Source organism: Heterocephalus glaber, unplaced genomic scaffold (genome assembly GCF_053883595.1).
Source record: "Heterocephalus glaber isolate CG9 unplaced genomic scaffold, H.glaber_assembly_v1.0 deba00001600, whole genome shotgun sequence".
NCBI classification, from domain to species: domain Eukaryota; kingdom Metazoa; phylum Chordata; class Mammalia; order Rodentia; family Bathyergidae; genus Heterocephalus; species Heterocephalus glaber.
The window spans coordinates 39,011,881-39,032,494 of NW_028258372.1; the positions used below are offsets into that span (position 1 = coordinate 39,011,881).

Below are 20,614 nucleotides of genomic sequence, written 5' to 3' on the forward strand. Positions count from 1 at the left end.
AAGTGCCACCACATCCAGCCTTTACTACTACAATCTCACCACAACACAAATGTAGTACTATTCTGACTGTTTCATACTACAGAATAATCTATATTAAAATCCTTTTCAGATTTTACTAAAAATATCAGTAAGCTCAGTGTTACATGAAAATAAACTAAAAAATTAGACAACTAAAATTACTTATGTAATGCAATTCAATCTGTTTACAGTAGAAAAAAGTATAAATATATATTAACAATGGCTATCCATGTGAAATCATACCTCTGTTTTAAATTATTCAGTGTTTAAGAATTTTTTTTTTTGGTACCAGGGATCGAACTTGGGACCTTGTGCTTGTGAGGCGGCAGAACCACTGAGCTAAATCCCCCGCCCATGTTTAACAATTCTTGCAAAGAGGGCCAGGGGGATTTAGCTCACAAGCGCAAGGACCCAAGTTCGATCCCCGGTACCCGCCCCCCCCAAAAAAAGAATTCTTGCAAAGAGCATGTAATGCTTTTTCCAATGAAAATTTTTAAAAACATCAATAGTGTAAGGATTAAAACATTTTTTTCTGCCTCTCACCTACCCCTCTCCAGGACCCTTTTCTTACTCAGGTCCAGCTCAGTTTTGTTCATGGGCTTCATTATTATCCACTGCCAAATCTAAAACCCGCAGGCAGAGAAAAATGCTTTGAAGGATATTTTCTAATGCTACCTACCTCTGTCATTAATTCTTACCTGAGCCAAACACTTAGGACACCTCCAGTCCCCCTTGGGAACATCATGGAGAGGTGGGATCAAGCAAAAGGTATGGTAACTGTCATCACAACCATCACACAAGAGAAGCCGGTCCTCATCATTGCCACTGCCGCACAGGAGACAGACATACAGGTCCACCTGCAGCAATGAAAACGCACAGAGAACAAAGGAAGATGAGCTCTTAATTGATACTGTAAAATTCAAAGGATGAAATGGATCTAAAATATTCTCTGCTGCTTCAAAGAGTTCACCTTTTATAAAGATTATAACACATGCACCTCTGACTCTAAGGTGTGTTCCAGCTTTCTCAATTGCTATATGACACATTCACAACAGAGCCGAAATTTGTGTCTTGCTGCCAGGTGGCTCTGAGCTAGTGGCAATACATTCATGACTGTTCCATCAGCCAGCATGGGACAGTCCCATCAGGTGGTACAAACTGTCCAATGAGACAGCCGTATGTGTACTGCCGGTGATTAAGCCAGGGGAATGTGTTAAACAGACAGTTTTTGGTAGTTTAAAGACAGGCTTCTAGAATAGTAAGGTGTTAGTAATAAATTACCAGTTTAACTAGAAGTAGAATTTAGGAAGAAAGATTCAATTTTGCCTTATATAAAAAGAAAGAATTCATTTAACATTAAGTGTCGACCATTAAGCCACCACTCTGAATTCTAAATAAGAGGTCATGGCTAAGGAGTTTCCCAAATACCCAGTGATAATGCATAGTTCTTTACCTGATATGGGTTGAACTGTATTCCCTCAAAATTCCTATTTTGAAGTCCTAACCCTTAGTACCTCAGAATGTGACTATATCTGTAGAAAGGACCTTTAAAGAATTAAGATAAAATAGGTCATTAGGGTGGGCCTACTCCACTATCATGGGTGTCCTTATGAGATTAGGACATAGATACGGACAGAGAGTAAAGAATGGAGAAGACAGTCATCTACAGCCAAGGAGAAAGAAGCTGGCCTTAGAAGAAAGCAACCCTACCAACACCTACATCTCAGACTTCCCAGGCCACAGAACTGCAAAGAAATTTGTTATTCAAGCCAACCAATCTGTGGTACTTTCTTATGCAATCCCCAGCAAGCTAACATCACTCAATAAAAAGCTGAAAATTCAGCTGACAGGGAATTTCACCTTTTTAGCCTCTTTATTGTGGGAAATAAAAACATGGGCTCTGCCAATTTTGTGATTGTATCTGTGCATGCATGCATGTATATGGAGAGAAAGGGGCAGAGATGATATTTATAAAAAATACATTCAAGGGCCGGGGATTTAGCTCAGTGGTTTCGCCGCCTCCCTTGCAAGTGTAAGGACCCCGAGTTCGATCCCCAGTACCAAAAAAAAAAAAAAAAAAAAAAAATTCAATTAGAATTACTTCTAATTCCAGGGAAGAGAGATAAGGAAGGGAGGTAGAAACTAAGATGTGTTATGTCTAGTGCCAACTCATGATGAACGTAATCATTATGCACTGATTTTTTAAAAATCTAAGCCCTCCCCCCCAAAAAAACCACCTTCTAATTCTGAGATGAAAAGCTCTCAGAAGGGACAAGACAGATGAAGACGGGCCACCAGCCCCTTTCTAATGTCCTCAAGCTTTGAGTGACCAGCTCCCCAACCCTGCCATATCCTCACAACTAATGCCTGATTCCTTTTCCTTTTCATTCCATCAATTTCCTTTCCTTTGCTAATTGGGTAGTTGAAAAATACCAACTGTGCTGGTTTTTGATCTAGCTTTCAGTTCCTCCAGGGGTGGGCTAGTGGTTTATGAACAATTATGCCTATGACACTCATCGCTATTCTGTGCTAAACTGTGTCCCCTTACCCAGATGTTACTATCCTCTTCACAATGTAATCAGGCACTTCCTCCTTTACAAACTGATAGTACTATAAACTGACTTGAAGAATCTTTTTAGTTGTTGTCACACCTAAGATAGCCACTCCTCAGTAAAGCATCCAAGTATAAGCTTGGGGCAAAGGAGCTGAAAGAAAGGAATGGAATGAGGAAAAGAAGAAATGGGGAAAGGAGAAAAAGAGATGTCAACTCACAGCATTGGTGGTTTTTTTAGATCGACTCTTGGGCTTTTCCTTCTCACTCTCTACAATATAATCTTTCTTCTCAAAGGGTTCTTGTTTGATGTTACTTTTCATTTCTTTCTCTGCAGGAGGCAATCCAAAGTCAGCTCATTCTGCACTGTGCTTTCCTCTGCTTCCTCCCTCATCTCATCGCCTCCCTTCCACAGCACACACTGTACACAAATCTAATTGCACACTTGTCTTCATCACAGCAGGACCAGTGTCACCATATTCAAGGACTCAATGCTGGCTGCTTCATGATAAAATGCACTCTCACTTCGATTAAATTCCAAGAGGTGGTATGTACATGTTGCTCAAGTTTGTATGCCTTTGGAACAGGGGCTAACAGTTTCCTTCCCTAAGACCCAGACACAGCAGATAAGGATGGAATCGTGATGACTGAGAGACTAACAGTTCATTGACCGGACCTGCTCCACATTACACATTTCTCTCCAAGATCTAAGATGATTTCCTGTTCAACTTTCTGGTCTCTAACTTCCCAGTTCCAGAGACTGACAATTTGGCTAAAATTGGTTAAAACTTTGGTTATTAACTACTGCGCTACACCTAAAGCTTCTATAAATTATTTACTCCTTCACAACAAACCCCATTTCAAATATTTAAAAAACTGATGTTAAAAGACAAAATGAATGAATAATCATCATGTACTGCAAACCCATACTAATAAAACTTTTTTCAATTAAAAAAAAAGAAATCTAGGGCCGGGGATTTAGCTCGGTGGTGCCACTGCCTGCCTCGCAAGCGCAAGGTCCCGAGTTCGATCCCTGGTACCAGAAAAAAAAAAAAAAAGAAATCTCTAAGGTCATACATACAACTAGTTAGTAGTTGAACCAGTATTCAGATTCATGTTATTACTTCCCACTACACTGTACTGCCTTTCCATTAATTCACTTATCTTTAAGAGCTAATTTCAATGACTTCTTCATTTGCATATGCCTCCTATTTAGCATACAGGATATCTCCTAAGAGAATCCTAAATCTACCTCTCAGTCACTTAGAAAAATTCAGACTTGCAATCTCTCTCTCTCTCTCTCTCTCTGCCTTGCCTGAAACAAATCTATGAGATAATCAAAGATATCTATACTTTCAATCGCCATTTTGCAATGAATGCATTGGACTAAATTTCAAAGAACCAACTTGTTACGTCTCAGAAATTCACCTATATTCCTAGTAAGCATGTTTGTTTCTCTTTCCCAATGGCCAACTAACTATGAGAACAATGACAGTGACACGTAAGATTTTATTTCTCAAAGCCCAACTCAGTGAGTAATGTCTACTTAATTTAACAAATAGTTACTTTTACTTCTTTACTTTTTCTTTCTTATTCAGGGATAAATTCTCTTACCATTTTCACATTTTGGAGTTGGACAACCCATTCGACGTCTCAGATTATGAGTTCTGGCTTCTGTAGTCTCTTCTGGTTCTATTTTAATATTCATAGCCTTAAAAAAAAATTGTCAGATACATGAATGCTTCTTGTAACGAGAAAGAAGTATTCATTTTACACACATATCCCATTGTTCTTGCCACTTTCTGAAGCAGTTCTGGAAGTCCTCTTCAAGAGTGTCTTTACAAGGTATGATCCAATATACAGTGAATTCTGCTGCTGGATGTCATCCAACAGTGGAAAAAGCAGGCTTGTAAAAACACTATGGTATATTCTCATCTACCTTATTAACTAGATCTGACACCTGTGACTTCTGGCTCTCCCCCCAAAGTGAAAATGACCATGAAAGGTAAAGCTCTGAATGGATTCAGGACATCCAGGCAGCCACAAGAGCCCAACTAGAGACATTCAGGAAGAGGACTACCAGAACTACAGATACTTTGTTTAATGACCCACCTATATAATGACTGTTTGGACTTATAACTGAGCCGCAATGTTCTGTCTTACAAAGTGTGTCTTTTTTTTTTTTGGTACCAGGGATTGAACTCAGGACTTGTCCTTGCATGGCATGTGCCAGAACCACTGAGCTAAATCCCCAGCCCAAAGCATCTTTTTTTTCTTTTTCTTTGTACAGTTCTATACATCTTGTTTATAGAGCCACAATTTTTTGTACAGTATTTTTTGTTTATACAGTACTGTAATTTTCATATTGTACTGTAGAGTACTGCAGTTTTATATTCTGTTATACACATTAATGCATGGAAGAGTTATGCAAATAAAAGCAAAGTCACAGAGTTAGAGTTTGCTTTGACCATTTCTTTGTTCTGAATATCGTGATACTACATGCAATTCCTCATTCAGCAACCAATTCAATTAACAACTTAGTCTCAAGAGGAATTAAACAAGGAATGTCTGTACTTCAAAAGTGGCGAGAACAATTAGGATGTGTATTTGAATAGAGGCAGAATATTTAGAAGGGGATCTGTGGTGTGCTTTTACTGTAAATTAAAAAAAAAAAATTTTTAATATTCACTGTACTTTTCGATCACATCTCCTAGGTTGAATAATGGGGGGAGGGGGGGTCAAAGAATTAGAAACAAATTGTAAATATTACTACCCAAAATGGAAACTATTCTTTTTTTTCTCCTAAAACCTTGTCAGTTCTCATCTAATGCTCATCCTTTAGTCAATTTTCACTAAGCTAAATCCCCAGGAGTTGTATAAATACCTCCACTTCTTTTTTTTTGGGTACCAGGGATTGAACTTGGGTCCTCGCACTTGCGAGGCAGGTGGCGGAACCACTGAGCTAAATCCCCGGCCCAGTATCTCCACTTCTAACATCACTAAACTATTAAAAATTCCCTCCAGATTGAGGATTTATAATCCTGTTTCAGTTTCTACTGTTTCTTAAAATGTTGGTATTTGTTGGAAAAGCAAATAAAATCATTTCTGAAGTGTTGTGGAACTATGTATCACTTTGCCCATGTTCATTCACGAAGATACTGAGATGCTCACAGCTAACAGGATGTCTTCCATGGGTGCTATCATTACCACTGGGCATCATCAGGGCATACCCAGGTGTCTACAGCACTAGAGTGTGCATTACATACACATCTAAAGATTAAGAAATTAGCTCGGAAAGAAATGATTCTTGCATTAATGAGCCTTATGGACTTCAAAAAACTGTATTTTCTTATTCTGGGCAATTTCCTTAATTCAAAAAAATGGGTCCACTAATTTTTTTTTTTTTTTTTTGATACCGGGGATCGAACTTGGGTCCTTGTGCTTGCGCAGCAGGTGGCGAAACCACTGAGCTAAATCCCCAGTCCCACTAAATGTTTTAGTATCTCCAACTTATCAAAATGAAAAACAATTATCTTATTTATCTAATTCTTTAGAAAATAAAACAGCTAATTTTTCATCTTTGTCAATTATTAAAGTCAGAAATTAATTTATTTTAAAATGTACAACTGTATTACCAAACACACATATACAAAAATTAAAATTATTCCAAGAAAAACAATGCAAAGGAAAAAAAAAACTATAATAATATTCAAATATAGTAGAACTCAACCAAAACAAAACTGAAAAGTACTTAAACATTTTTCTGTGTAATTTAAAAAAAATCTCAAGTATTAACAAGACATCAGAGGATGTGATCTGTTTTAAAAAGATTAAAAAAAGATTTAAAAAGATTTTCAAAACTAATATTGAACAAATAGTGATCTGGAAAAAAAAATTCTAGTTAGCTAGTAGACTCCACATAGGCCAAATTTTTTTTTAAATTTAAATTTCAATACAGTCATATCACACGTGATGGAAATATAATCTGAGAAATACGTTATTAGGCAATTTCATCCATGTGTATGTATCACAAAATACCACACGGAGTGCCAACTTCTAAGTGCAAATTGAAAAGGTATACTTCAATCATCTGTGATGGCCCCTTGGTATTATCCAAGTACGCAGTTAAACACAAGATACCTGAGGCTACCACTGGCATAGCACCAACCTGATTTCCAGTAAACTCTTTTAAATAAGTAAGATTATGCTCTAAAGGATAAAAAGCACAGCATGTTATGATAAGTACCTAAAACAGTAACAGTCATTTATCACACTATCCAGTACTATGTACTGTACATAGTTGTATGTGCTTCTTCTGGGAACACATCCTTCTCTTTGATCTCAGTGACTCTTCCTTCCCAACCCACTGATGAGCTCCAGCCTAGTCCCTATCTACATCTCTTCTTGTAATTTTAGACACAATCTATATATGGATTCTTTCCAGATTCCAGCCTGTAACTCTGATCTCTCCCCTTCTCCTCCTGCCACCCCTAGCCCTTGAACCTTTTCTTCCTATTTCAGATTATTGATTATTCATTTTAGTCATTTTAATCCTTATTTACACTTTCAGTTTCTCACACTAGAGAAACTATTCAGTATTTACACGTGTGTCCTATTTATTTCACTTAAGAGGATGGACTCAATGTGCATCCATTTAGCTATAAATGACTAGTTTCTCGTTCTTTATGGCTGAGTAGTACTCCATTTTTAAAAAAAACCACATTTTCTTTAGCCAGTTTCCAGTTGATGGGCACTTGGGCTGTTTCCAAACCTTAGCAATTACAAACTGTGCCGCTACAAATGTGGGTGCACATATATCGCTGTGGTATGATTCTTTTAATTCTTTTGAGAAGATACCCAGCAGGGGGATAGCTGGGTCGAATGGGACCTCTAAGGCCAGTTCTTTGAGGTATCTCCATACTGATTTCCACAATGGTTGCACAGAAATTAATTTATAAGTATGATTACTACAGTATGAGTCTTTCCACCTCACTTATATGCCATCAGGCTGGACAGGAATCCACCCTCTTCACACTTCTGAATAGTAACACAATAACTGGGAAAATATTCTTCCTTTCCCTGGCGAAACCTCTGAGCAGAAAAATCTTAATCTTTATTATCAATCTTTCACTCCTCTCGATTTTCTTTGTGCTAGTTTTATTTCACTCTATTTGTTTAATGCTACACCTATGCTTTAGCATAAGATATCTGCCAGTAATTCTACACCCCTTTTCAGTAAGTTGGAGAAAAATAGCTTTCACTATATTTTAACCTCTCTATTAAAAACTCCTCAACTTCACAACTCCCACCTTTAATGGTCAATAAACAATGCCTAATTTTGTGAGGTTTATAGGCAATCCAAATAGGAGCACCAGGGGTCAGGGATTTAGCTCAGTGGTTCCACCGCCTGCCTCGCAAGCACAAGGTCATGAGTTCAATCCCCGGTACCAAAAAAAAAAAAAAAAAAAAGGAGCACCAATTCTTACTGAGGTTTTTTTGTTTTTGTGTTTTGGTACCAGGGATCGAACTCAGGTCCTTGTGCTTGCAGGGCAGGCGGCAAAACGACTGAGCTAAATCCCTGGCCCCAAAAAATTTCTGTGTTTTTTTTTTGGTACCATGGATCAAACTCGGGACCTTGTGCTTGCAAGGCAGGCGGCAGCACCACTGAGCTAAATCCCCAGCTGAGGTTTTGACCATAACAACAAAGCAGTGGTCTTTCCAGGCAGCACAAACCCAGAAAGATTTCCACTCCTTATCCCTTTGCTGGCACACCCCCACCCCCACCCCAAGTGTAACTGCTGGAATACGCCAAGCATCCCCTTGTGAGATGAATAAGGTTCAAATCCACAAAGAGGACACCATGAAGAGCAGCCAGTGTGACAGCCATTTGGCCCCCGACCTCAACAATTCCTTCTCAGCCACCTCATGAGGCTCTCACCTCCGCTCTCATACGTTTTGCTCGTCGGGCTGGGGGACATGTTTCTGAGGGCTGCACAGACTGCCTCTGGGGAATATCGTGGGGTTTGTACTCCTTGTCCTTGGTGTCTGTGGTCAGGTTGGGCTTCTGTAGACACTAGAAATAAAACACAATTGTACTGATTAATTTTTCTTAATCTTCAAATGTTTTGCTTATTTTTAGAAGGTATATCTTACAACTTATATAAATAACATGTCTGTTTCTTTAAAATTTAAATACAAGGACAAGTCTGTAGATACAAGCATACACATGCATATAAATAGGTATAGCCTACTTATATAGCCTTAAAATGTTTTTCTTTTCTTTTTTGTTTTTTTGGGGATAAGGTTTCACTATGTAGTTCAGGCTGCCCTTGAACTCATGGTGATCCTCCTGCCTCAGCCTCCCAAGTCCTGGGATTACAGCCATGCCCCATCACACCTGGCCAAAATTTTTTTCTAATAAATGAATAGTAGTGCCTTAATTTATTTCACTGCTGATTTCATCAGGTTACAAGAAGCCACAGCAGGCTCGAGGCACTCCCAGAGAGCTACTTGCTATCTATTTCCTGTGCTTGCAACTGTCAATTAACTGAAGACCCAAACAGTTAGAAAGGCCTCTTGTAAGTATCAACAATAATTTTCCATATTAAGGATATAACATATTTTTTAAAGTGAAGTAATAAAAGAGAATCCAACAGGTTTTCTACATTTTTAAAATCCTCTAGTTTCAGATGTAACTAGCAAACCTACTGTCAAATATGTCACCTGAATGGAGAAAATAGCCATTGTACCAAAGTATCCTTCCTTACCAGGGTTTTCATTTACTTCAGCTTATTCTTTTCAAGTCCAACTCACAAGGCACAGACTGTGCGGAGTCCACAGTGATAACAAGTTCAAACAAGAGCCTCCACTAGCTGCGGTTATTTTTTTCTTTTTAATTCTAAGCTGGTTGAAAGATGACATTCAATGCCAATAAAGTACAATAAAATACTGCCACTAAAGGTAATTATTAATTTCAAATAAGTACTTCTCTTTCCCAAGAGGACCCACAAACATCATGAGATGCAATTTTTTTTTTTGGTACCGGGGATCGAACTCAGGTCCTTCCGCTTGTGAGGCAGGCGGCGGAACCACTGAGCTAAATCCCATTTTTAAAAGAAGGTTACAAAATGTAACCACCTGGTATGTGCTATATCACTTGTGTTTGGCATGAGCTATACATAATTAATAAACTTCCAGAACTGCTGGCACTATGGGAACCATCACTACCTTATAACAAGCAGCCACTGTTAGGCTGCAGGGAAAGAATTTAACAATTTTTTTTTTTTGGTACCGGAGATCAAACTCAGGACCTTGTACTTGCAAGGCAGATGCTGGAACCACTGAGCTAAATCCCCGGCCAACAATTTAAACAATCTAAGTGTCCATTCTCTGAATGGATAAAGAAAATGTGGCATTTATACACAATGGAGTAATACTATGCCACAAAGAAGAATAAATTTGATTCATTTTAGGAAAATAGGTCCATCCTTATTTCCCCCTAGTCTTAATGGTTCCATATGTTATGGTTGGCTTGGTTCTGTAAGGACTTGGATGATCTAAGGTAAAATCAAGCTCAGCAGCTTTTTAGAATATATATGAAGAGGGGCCTGGGATTTAGCTCAGTGGCACCGCACGTGCCTCAAAAGCGGAAGGTCCTGAGTTTGATCCCCAGTACCAAAAAAAAAAAAAAAGAATATATATGAAGAGCTTTATTATTTTTATTTTGTTCCAAGCCATAATTCAAAATGCATACCAAACATGTTGGTTTTATAGCTAATGTTATCACATGCGGCTCTAATTTTTTTTTTTTTTGGTACCAGGGATCGAACTCAGGTCCTTGCCCTTGCACAACAGGCGGCGAAACCACTGAGCTAAATCCCCGGCACTGCAGATTCTAATTTTAACCTTTACTTAAGAAACTGAGACTTGGGGGTGAGTGATAACATCAAACCATAATCCCATCATCCCAGAGACACAGCAACCCCTGAAGCCATTCAGAAAACATGGTAATGCAAGAATGTGTTCTTTTACCAGTTAGCGCATCTCAACTTCTCTCAAGTTTCCCAAAATTTAACTTAGCCTCTAGTTCACCCCTTTGCAACAATTACTTCATTTTGTAACCATTCTTTTTCCTTTTTTCCTCCAACTACATGTTTCACAAAATACTAATTTAAAAAATCAGAAATGGATGCATGGGTGGGTTGTGCAGCTCAGTAGTAGAGAACATGCTTACAATGCATAAGGTACGAGGCTCAATCAGCATGACACACACATAAGAAACCAACCTAGGGCCAGGGATTTAGCTCAGTGGTTCTCCCACCTGCCTCACAAGCACAAGGTCCTGAGTTCAATCTCCGATACAAAAAAAAAAAAAAAGAAACCAACCTAAACTTTCAACAATGGGAAAAATCAAGGTCTGGCTATAAAAATGAAATGCCTAGTCAAGCGTTGTAGCACTCACTTGTAATTCCAGGATTATAAAAGGCTGAGATGAGAGGAGTCCAACTTCAAACCCAGCCTGGGCAACTTGGCAAGATCTTGTCTCAAAATAAAAACAAAAAAGGACTGAACATAACTCAGCACACAGGCCAGAGCCTGTTCAATCTCTAATACTGCAAAAAGGAGAAAAAAAAAGAAAGAAAGAAAAAAAGCCACTATCATTAGAAACCATGTTTTTAGCCAGGCATGGTGGTGCACACCTATAATCCTAGCACTCAGGAGGCTGAGGCAGGAGGATTGTCATGAGTTTGAGGCCAACCTGGGCTACACAGTGAGTTGAAGGCCAGCCTCAACCATATAGTGAAGATTCTGTTTCAAAAAAACAAAAACAAAAAGGGCCAGGGATGATTTAGCTCAGTGGCACCATGCCTGCCTTGCAAGCTCAAAATCCTGAGTTCGATCCCCGGTACAAAAAAAAAAAAAGTTTTCAAAATCATTCAACGACATATGTCACATTATGTTAAATAAACACAGGATAGAATGCTATATATGAAGAATACTCTGCAATTTGTGTATATATATATATATATATATATAAAAATAGCTTTAAGAGATATAATAAATGAAGGGGCTGGGGATTTAGCTCAGTGGTTTTGCCGCCTGCTGCACAAGCTCAAGGACCTGAGTTCAATCCCCAGTACCCCCCCCAAAAAAGAGAGAGATATAATAAATGAGAATTAGAATGATTATAATTTCATGACAATTTCTTACAGTTTTATTAAACTTTCTACAATGAATATCCTTCAGTGCCTAGAATATAATTGGCACACAGTAGGTCCCTCAACGTTTTTTCCAATACCAGGGATCAAACTCAAGACCCTGCACTTGTAAGGCAGGTGTGGTGCCACTGAGCTACATCCTCAGCCCCTCAACAAATTCTTATCTGTGTTACAGATGCAACACTGTAAAGGGTTATCTTTAAATACCTATTCCTTTCAGACTCTTTGTTATACAAACATTTAAGTTCCTATTATAAGGAGACAAGATGTTTCTAAAATGTTCAACTCATATAGCAAGAGATAACACTATCTCTCCCTTACTCATTGTAACCTGCACATTTGGAAGAGCTCAAGAGAAAAATTAATCTATATGGACAAGTATCTAGGTCTGACTATTAAAACAGGCATAAAGGTGCCACATTTAATGTTTGAAATAATTTCATCCACACTTCCTAACCAATTCATATAACGTACATTTTTTAAAAAAAGAAAAACAGCTTTTGAATATCCTATTGGCCACTTTCTTGTAGACTAAAAAGAAAGTTCACCTGGACTCAAGAATGGAAAAAGGGAAGAAAATCAGAATGATATGTAAATCTATAGGATTCAAGCATTATAGATGGTACAGGTCTATACTAGGACAGGGGTTTTATTTATTTATTTATTTTTTGAGACAGGGTCTTGTTGTGTAGTTTGGGCTGGCCTAGAACTCACTATATGGCCCAGGCTGGCCTCAAACTCATGGCAATCCTCCTGCCTCAGCCTCCCAAGTGCTGGGATTACAGGCATGTGCCACCATGCCTAGCAGGACAAGTTTTTGATTACTGGTTTCCCCTCAGAAAATGTTTTGTTGGGCATGATGGCCAGCCTGACCTACATAGTGAGACACTGTGTCAAAAAACCAAAAAATAAAGTAAAATAAAATAGAAACCATGTTATCACCTTCCTTTCCAAAGCACAAAAACAATTCTTAAAATTATAGGGTTACTGTTCTACTTGTAGGATAACTCAAAGGATGTAAATAGATTATAACACTCCTTTCTACTGGGGCCTTGAAATAAGTGGGAAGCTTTTATAATTTTGCCTCAATTAGATCAAAGTTTTTAGCCAAATATCACAAATACCATTTTTGTATGGAAGCAAACACAGCTAGATAGAACTATTAGAAGAGGAACCCACTAGCTATGCAGCATTATGAAGTTCCTGTCCGTTACAAATGTAGACACTATCTGAATACCTCCTTGGCAATCTCAAGTGGCAGAAGAGGACAGACAAGGTATTTCACAGGTTACACCTTCATGTGACAATCAGGAGTCCTTTAAATAGCAAGTAAACACAAAAGCATAATCTGTAACAAGTAGATAATACCCTTGTTGTAAAGAAATACCTATAGTTGAAGTAAGTACAGATTTCAGCTTTTGCCAGAAAAATGACATTGTGTCTACAATCTTATTCTTTAAGAAAACAAACTTCTAAAAATGGCTGCACTCAAAAACAGAATAAAAGCATTGGAGAAAATATCCACAAAGCATGGCCTTGCTAAATAATGTCTTTCAAACATAATCAAGGCCTTTTCACTCCCCCTGAAAGACAATGTATGAACAAGCAATGAAATAAGGCAGGTTATGGCTAGCACCAAAACTCACCCTCAAACTGTCTCCAGACAGGAATAAATTGTAGGGGTTGAGGATTCGTTCATAATGCCCTCTGATATGTGAGCCCACAGCTTTGCCAGGAGCAAACCCCATCTTTGTGGCAATTTTGGTCCATTTTCTGTCCTTGCAAACAACTGCAAATCCACCTTCTTCTGCAACTAACTATTAAAATAGGAAAAGAAATTAGAAATGTTTATACAGAAATCACTTCTACCTCTCCCATGCCTCAGTATGACTCCAAGAATGAAATGTTCCTCACTACCTTTTAAAAATACATTTCTCAAGTCAAAAGACAAAATACATGAGCTATTAATTTTAAGGTAGAAAATTAAAACATCTCTTTTGATAGAATGCCCATAAACTTTGTCCTCCCAAAACTACCTCTCACATTCCCAAAGCAGTCCAATAACAAGGTTAACAATTAGATATCTACTCTAAAAAGGACCCCAGTACTTGGTCCTACTCTGCAACCCTTGAAATCTCACAAAGATATGGTGGAAAGAATGGAGGCTTCAGAATTCAGTGGAACCTAGAAATGAATTATGGGTCAGACTTTTTTTAGCTTGCTCATTCGTTTTTTAAATCTTCCCGGGCCTCAGCTTCCTTATTTGTCCTAAAGTGGAAATGAAGAGTTTGCAGGATTATCATGACATTTTAAAATGATAAAATAGGCGGCAGCAAAATGTTGCACAAGATAAGGTTTCCAGTGCCAGGGATTTAGCTCAGTGGTGCCGCCACCTGCCTCAAAAGCGCAAGGTCCTGAGTTCAATCCCCGTTAACCGACCCCCCAAAAAAGATAAGGCTTCCAGATGTGATAGGAGGAGCCCAACCCTAATCACTCCACCAAACTGAAACTTTCATTTTATACATTTCAAATAGTAAGTTTCTTTTTATGGCAAAGAAGATCAAATTCATTCTGTTAGATTATTAAACAAGTAAGTGGACATTACCACTCTACCTTATTCAGCTGAAACAAGTCCAAGATCTTCCTCTCCACATGTGGAATTTTCAGAGTGCTTCCCTGTAACTCCCAGTACTTTGCAATCTGGTCCAGGAAATTCAATTTTACACGAGTTTGAGCCTAAATAACAAAGAAATAGAATTTAACTCTGCCTAGCTTCTTTCTTTCTTGGAAGGAGGGGTAGTGTTTTGCTGTTTCCCAGGCCAGCTCCAAACTCTTAGGCCCGGGGACTCTGCAGCCATAGCTTCTCTAACAGCCGAGACTACAGGTGTGGTACCACAACAGGTACTCACCTAGCTTATTTTAAAGGTCTTGCCTTCCCATGTGATATTTTTACTCTTACAGTATTAAAATACAAAAGCACTTTTTTATTTTGTTTTGTTTTTGTTTTTTTGAGACAGGGTCTCACTATGTAGTAGTTCAGGCTGGCTTTGAACTCACTATGTAGCCCAGGGTGGCCTCAAACTCATGGCAATCCTGCTTCAGCCTCCTGAGTGCTGGGATTACACGTGTGCACCATCACACCTATGCTCAAAAGCACTTTCTGAATTCAACCAAGAAAAAGTCAAAAAATAAAGGTTAAGATGTGTTATGTACATTTAACAACTCTCCACGAGGAATGTAATCACTAGCTCACATGTACTAATAAAACAAAAAAAAATTTTTTTTTGAGACAAGGTCTTGAGATGTAGTTCAGACTGGCTTTGAACTAATCATGTAGAGTAGGCTGGCCTCGAACTTATGGCAATCCTCCTGCCTCAGCCTCCCAAGTGCTGGGATCACAGGCGTGCGCTACCATGCTTGGCTAAATATTCTTTTAAAGACCCCACCATGTACCAAGCAAGGCGTTAAACACTCAGTAAAACCTTCTGCGACATGAGTAGTCACTCGGAAAGATGTTTCATTTAGAAGATTTTATAACTCAGCTATTTTGGAGGCTAAGGCAGCAGGATCCCAAATTTTTGTTTGTTTCTTTATTTTGTTTTGTTACCGGGGATCGAACTCAGGACCTTGCACTTGGAAGGGAGGTGCAGCACCGATCTAAATCCCCAGCCCAGGAGGATCCCAAGTTCTAAGCCAGCTTGAACAACTTAATGAGATCCTGTCTCAAAATAAAACAAACACACACACACTGGGGCTTGGTGGCACAGGCCTATAATCCTATGGGAGGCTGAGGCAGGAGGATCTCAAATTCAAGCTCCACCTGGGCAACTTAGTGACTTAGAGGAGCCTGTCTCAAAATAAAAAATATAAAAGCTGGGCACAGATGTGCTCACTTTTAATGCCAGCACTTGGGAGCTATGGTAGGAGTTCAAGGCCAGCATGGGCTATATGAGTTCAAGACAGCAACACAGCAAGACCTTATCTCAAAAAAAGATCTAAAATAAAAAATAAGGGTTAGGGATATAGCCAAGTGCAAAGGCCCTGGGTTCAATCCCCAGTACCATAAAAACTAAAATAAAATTTTCTGCTGGGCATGGTGGTGCATGCCTATAATCCCAGCACTCCCAAGGCTGAGGTAGGAGAATCGTCATGAGTTTGAGGCTAGCCATGGCTACATAGTGTGCTCAAGTCAGCCTGAACTACATAGCGAGATTCTGTCTCAAAAACAAACAAACATACATACATATGTACACACACACAAATTTAAAAGGCAAAGGATGTAGCTCAATTGGTAGTACCCTTGCCTAGCGTTACAGGGCACTGGGTTCAATCTGTAGCACCACAAAAAAAGAAGTATCGTAAGCACAATTTCATGTCATTGCTTAAAATTATATGACAAACTTCTTCCATATCCCCACGTAAGACCAAAAACTTGGTCTTTTTATGACTGGATATTTTAAAAGGTCTATTCCCTACAAATGAAAATTATCTCATTTGCTCAAACACAAATATAAAAACAGACTGACAACAGTGATTCTATACCAATTTTAATAAGCCCTAATAATTAAAGATAGCAGAAAACTTTTAAAAGAGTCATTCCTTAAATTATCACTATCCTGTACAGGCTATTTTTCTCTCCTCTCCTTATAAAATTTAAGTCAGACACTTTGGGGAGTTTTATCTTGCACACCAGTCCAAACTTGGGGTCAGTCTTCAGGTGTTCCACAGCACTGTCATGCTCTCAAGGTAGAGCCTGTCTCCTATTTTCAAGTTCAAACTAAAATCTGAAAATACACTGAAATTTTTTTGCTATACCAGGGATCGAACTCAGGACCTTGTGCTTGTGAGGCAGGTGTGGTGCCACTGAGCTAAATCCCTGGCCCCTTGAAATTCTTAAAAATATAGATATTAAATGTTATAATATCTATACAATTCTATTTGGTATGTGTTCTATTCAAGGTAAGGATGTTTGATTCCATGTAGAAAAACCAAACATGGTTCTCAGTGTTAAAATCAGATTTGCAAATATTAATGTAAGTAACCTGTCTCTGTGTTATCAATACCTTAAATCTCATCCACCCTGCACTTTAAGCTTTCAGTAGTGTAAAATCTGAAGACATGGGCCACGGATTTAGCTCAGTGGTACCACCGCCTCCCTCGCAAGCACAAGGTCCCCAGTACCAAAAAAAAACAAAAACAAAAACAACTGAAGACATTACCTGTTCTATAGAAAATCTCCCATATTCCACACTCTTCATTGGGAAGCTAAAGTGTATTATTAAATTTAAATGATGAAGTTATGCACTTGGAAGAAAATTAGGCTGTAGAATTTTTTCTCTTGTACGGTTTTCAACATTGACTCTTCTCAAAACCTAAATTCCAGTGATTATCACTTGAATGTAGGATTCATATGCATAAAATGACTGACAAAACTCAGTGGGATTGGCTACAATGGCCTTACTATAATTAGTTTTACCAGTATTACTAATTATTGGCCATATTTTCAATTTGCAGAGCCTGTTCAAAGGTGACCCTTCTATATATACCGGAACACTAGTGAGGATGTTACCTCCAATTCGTTCAGCCGCTGGATACGTGGGGTAAAATGAAGTTTATCAACATCACATGCAAATGGTGGCTGCCAATCCTAGGAGAGAGCAAAAGCTCTTATTAGAAGAATTCATAATTATGTAATATTTAAAAACTTATTTTACAATTAAAAGCAAGGTTATATGAACCTAACTCTAACCAGTTAATCAATGTATACAGAGGTGGTTTCTCAATCTTTTTTCCAGCAGACAGCAGAATACTGTATGAATGAACACCCACCCATTCTCACATTAGAGACATCCCATATGCACCTTTCCCCACTCTGACCCAGCAATGTCACTGAGCCTCCACCTCTGTGCAAAAGTCACTCATTTAGGCAAAAGAATGTCTCTATGACCACAGAAGTATTTCTCTATAAAACAGCCATATTGTCAAATTACCTATAAAATATTTTTATATATCTAACCATCCAGTAACATTGGCTTTTAGTACAAAATTGAAGACAAATTCTTCAGTGTAGGGAGGGGAAACCAACATCCAAAGCCAATTTTTTTTCCCCCGGTACCAGGGATTGAACTCAGGACCTTGCACTTTCAAGCCAGACACAGCGCCACTGAGCTGAATCCCCAGATCAAAAGCTAATTTTATAATCATCTTAATTTGTCTACTCATACTCATATCTGTTCTCTAGAGAATTCCCAATTATGGAAGATGCTATCATAAGGAAATAAGCAGAAAAGTATACATGAACTGTTACCTATATGTGGAGACAAATGTCCACAGAAGGTATAAAAGGCATGCTGTTTTAATGAGTTTCAGTTTAGGATAATGAAAGGTCTGCAGGTGGATAGCAATGATAGTTGCACAACAAAGTGAATGAACTCAGTGCCACTGAATGGTACCCTAAAAAGAACCATGACAGGACAAACATTTAGAAAGTTTCTCCTGTTGTTTGACAGAGCATCTCTAAATGGGAGTGCAGCAGAAAGTGTAACCAAAGGAATCATTATGCTTCCAGAAAAATCTCAAGGTAAAGAAAGTATTGCAAGCAAAGGTAGCAGCTGTGGGATCAGATTCTAAGGTAAATGTGGACAGATTCAACCAGTTAGCATGAAAACTGGAAATAAAAGTTCTTCTCCCAGAATATAGAGGCACCAAAGTAATCCAGACGACAGAGATAATTTTTTATGTAGAGATGGTGACATTCCTGAAAAGCAGGTAGACTGAAATAAATCACTTGAAATGGCATTAAGTGGCACTGCCCATTCCACTGAACCAGTTATGTCTAATCTAAAAAAAGGTACAATGGCAAATTATACATGACATATTTTACTCTTTTAACCCAACTGAGGAAAAAAAGCAAAAGAAAAGAAAAATTCTATACTAGAGACATCTATTCGTTGACATGGGGAGATCTCCCTTATTTATGTTATGCAGAAAACATGAAATAGGCTTTGCAACTTAAAAAAAAAAACTGAAAATATATTTAATAAAAGAGTTAACAGTAGTTCTCACTATTGGTGACAGGATTACAGGTGATTCCACTTCCTTGACCATTCTATTAAATACAAATCTGAAGTATGTTAAAGAATAAATGCATTGGGCTGGGGATTTAGCTCAGTGGTGCCACCGCCTGCCTCGCAAGCACAAGGTCCTGAGTTCAATCCCCGGTACCAAAAAAAAATAATGCACTAATATTTATTAAATGATAAAGAAAATGTTAACTCAATGACACTAGTATCCTTTACCACAATTTCATACTCAGAAAAGTTATTCTAAGAAAATAATTCAAGGAGCACCAACAAACCACATGCAAGGATGAGCAGTGGCAAACACAGTCCCAGACATCTCTGGAAAGCTGAGGCAAGAGGAAAGTTCAAAAACAAAAAAAAAAAGAAGAAAGTTCCAGCTCATCCAGCTGGACAACGTAGCAATTCAATGAGACCTTGCTTCAAAATTAAAAGTTACAAAAAAGGCCTGGGGGTATAGCTCAGTGTAGCAGCCCCGTATTCAATCTCCAGTACTGAAGGGAAAAAAAAGAGAGAGAAGAAAAAAAGACTAACAAACTTATTTACAGAAAAATGGGCAAAACCAGGCATGGTGGTACAGGCCTGTAATCCCAGCGCTCAGGAGGCTAAGACAGGAGGATCATTGAGAGTTCAAGGGCAGCCTGGACTATGCACATAGAAAGACCCCGTGTCAAACAAAACAAAATGAAACAAAACAAAGTAACAATAGAACAGGCAAACTCTATTATTAATAGTTAGCAAAGGAAAATGGCCAACCGTAAAAGATTGGTGCCCCAACTCATTCAAAATTCAAGAAATATAGCTGGGGATTTGGCTTAGTGGTTCCGCCGCCTGCCTCAAAAGTGCAAGGACCTGAGTTTGATCCCCAGTACCAAAAAAAGAGAAAAGAAAGGAATATACAAGCTAATTGTTTTCACAAACTATGTTAGCAAAAATTTAAGATATATGTACTACCAATATTAGGAATATGTGAGGAACTGTGTACTCTCAACAGTAAAAAGTTTTTGGAGGGCAATTAGGAAGCTTTCTAAGGCATACGAACTCTAACCAGCAATTCCCTCTGGTAAGAATTTACAAGTATTATTACCATTCACAGCACTAGGATACAGGAACAACAACAAAAAATCACTGCAGAATTGCTGACTTAAAATCTAGTATTTATCATTGGAGAATACGTTAAATACATGTTGGTACATGGGTAAAAATTAAAATACTATGAAGGTATAATAAATAAAAATTAAAGAACATCAGAAGAGGGGTGGGGATATATTGCTTGCTCAGTGGTAAGAGTGATGGCCTCACCTGTGAGATCCTGGGTTCCATACTGAAGAAGACGAAGAGAGGTATACTGTTGAAATTTATTACTATAGTTTGCTTTTAGCATAAAAGTAAAACAAGATTTTGTTTAGTGACAGGAAAGTCTTTAGTTAAAATGCTCACCAGCAATGACTGATAAAAGGTTGAGTTGAAAAGCAGATTACAGGGCCAGGCATGGTGAGGCAATGCCTGTAATCCCAGCAATGGGAGGCTGAAGCAAGAGGATCAGCCTGGGCTAAGACATACAAGGCCGGCCTGGACTACACAGTGAGACCCTATCTCAAAAAGAAATTAGTACAAACTATTTGGTGAACTATCTTACTATATATTTTTAAAAATGAATGAAGAGGGGCCAGAGATTTAGCTCAGTAGTTCCGCTGCCTGCCTCAAAAGCGGAAGGACCCAAGTTCAATCCCTGGTACCAGGAAAAA

At 38.4% G+C, this 20,614-nt stretch overlaps 1 protein-coding gene and 1 pseudogene across 2 annotated transcripts in view; one reads left to right on the top strand and one right to left on the bottom strand.

Moving 5' to 3' along the window:
- The window catches only part of Kdm5b (lysine demethylase 5B), an 82,451-nt gene that overhangs the window by 40,369 nt on the left and 21,468 nt on the right, over positions 1 to 20,614 (bottom strand). For both annotated transcript variants that reach the window (XM_087193902.1, XM_087193903.1), the window contains exons 2-8: positions 17,357 to 17,434; positions 14,401 to 14,523; positions 13,434 to 13,604; positions 8,508 to 8,642; positions 4,184 to 4,280; positions 2,791 to 2,900; positions 717 to 875 (exon numbers count right to left, since the gene is read on the bottom strand). In XM_087193902.1, the coding sequence (XP_087050028.1) occupies positions 717 to 875; positions 2,791 to 2,900; positions 4,184 to 4,280; positions 8,508 to 8,642; positions 13,434 to 13,604; positions 14,401 to 14,523; positions 17,357 to 17,434 (873 nt within the window). The remainder of the gene's footprint in view (positions 1 to 716; positions 876 to 2,790; positions 2,901 to 4,183; positions 4,281 to 8,507; positions 8,643 to 13,433; positions 13,605 to 14,400; positions 14,524 to 17,356; positions 17,435 to 20,614) is intronic.
- LOC147823186 (10 kDa heat shock protein, mitochondrial pseudogene) lies at positions 18,253 to 18,564 on the top strand (annotated as a pseudogene).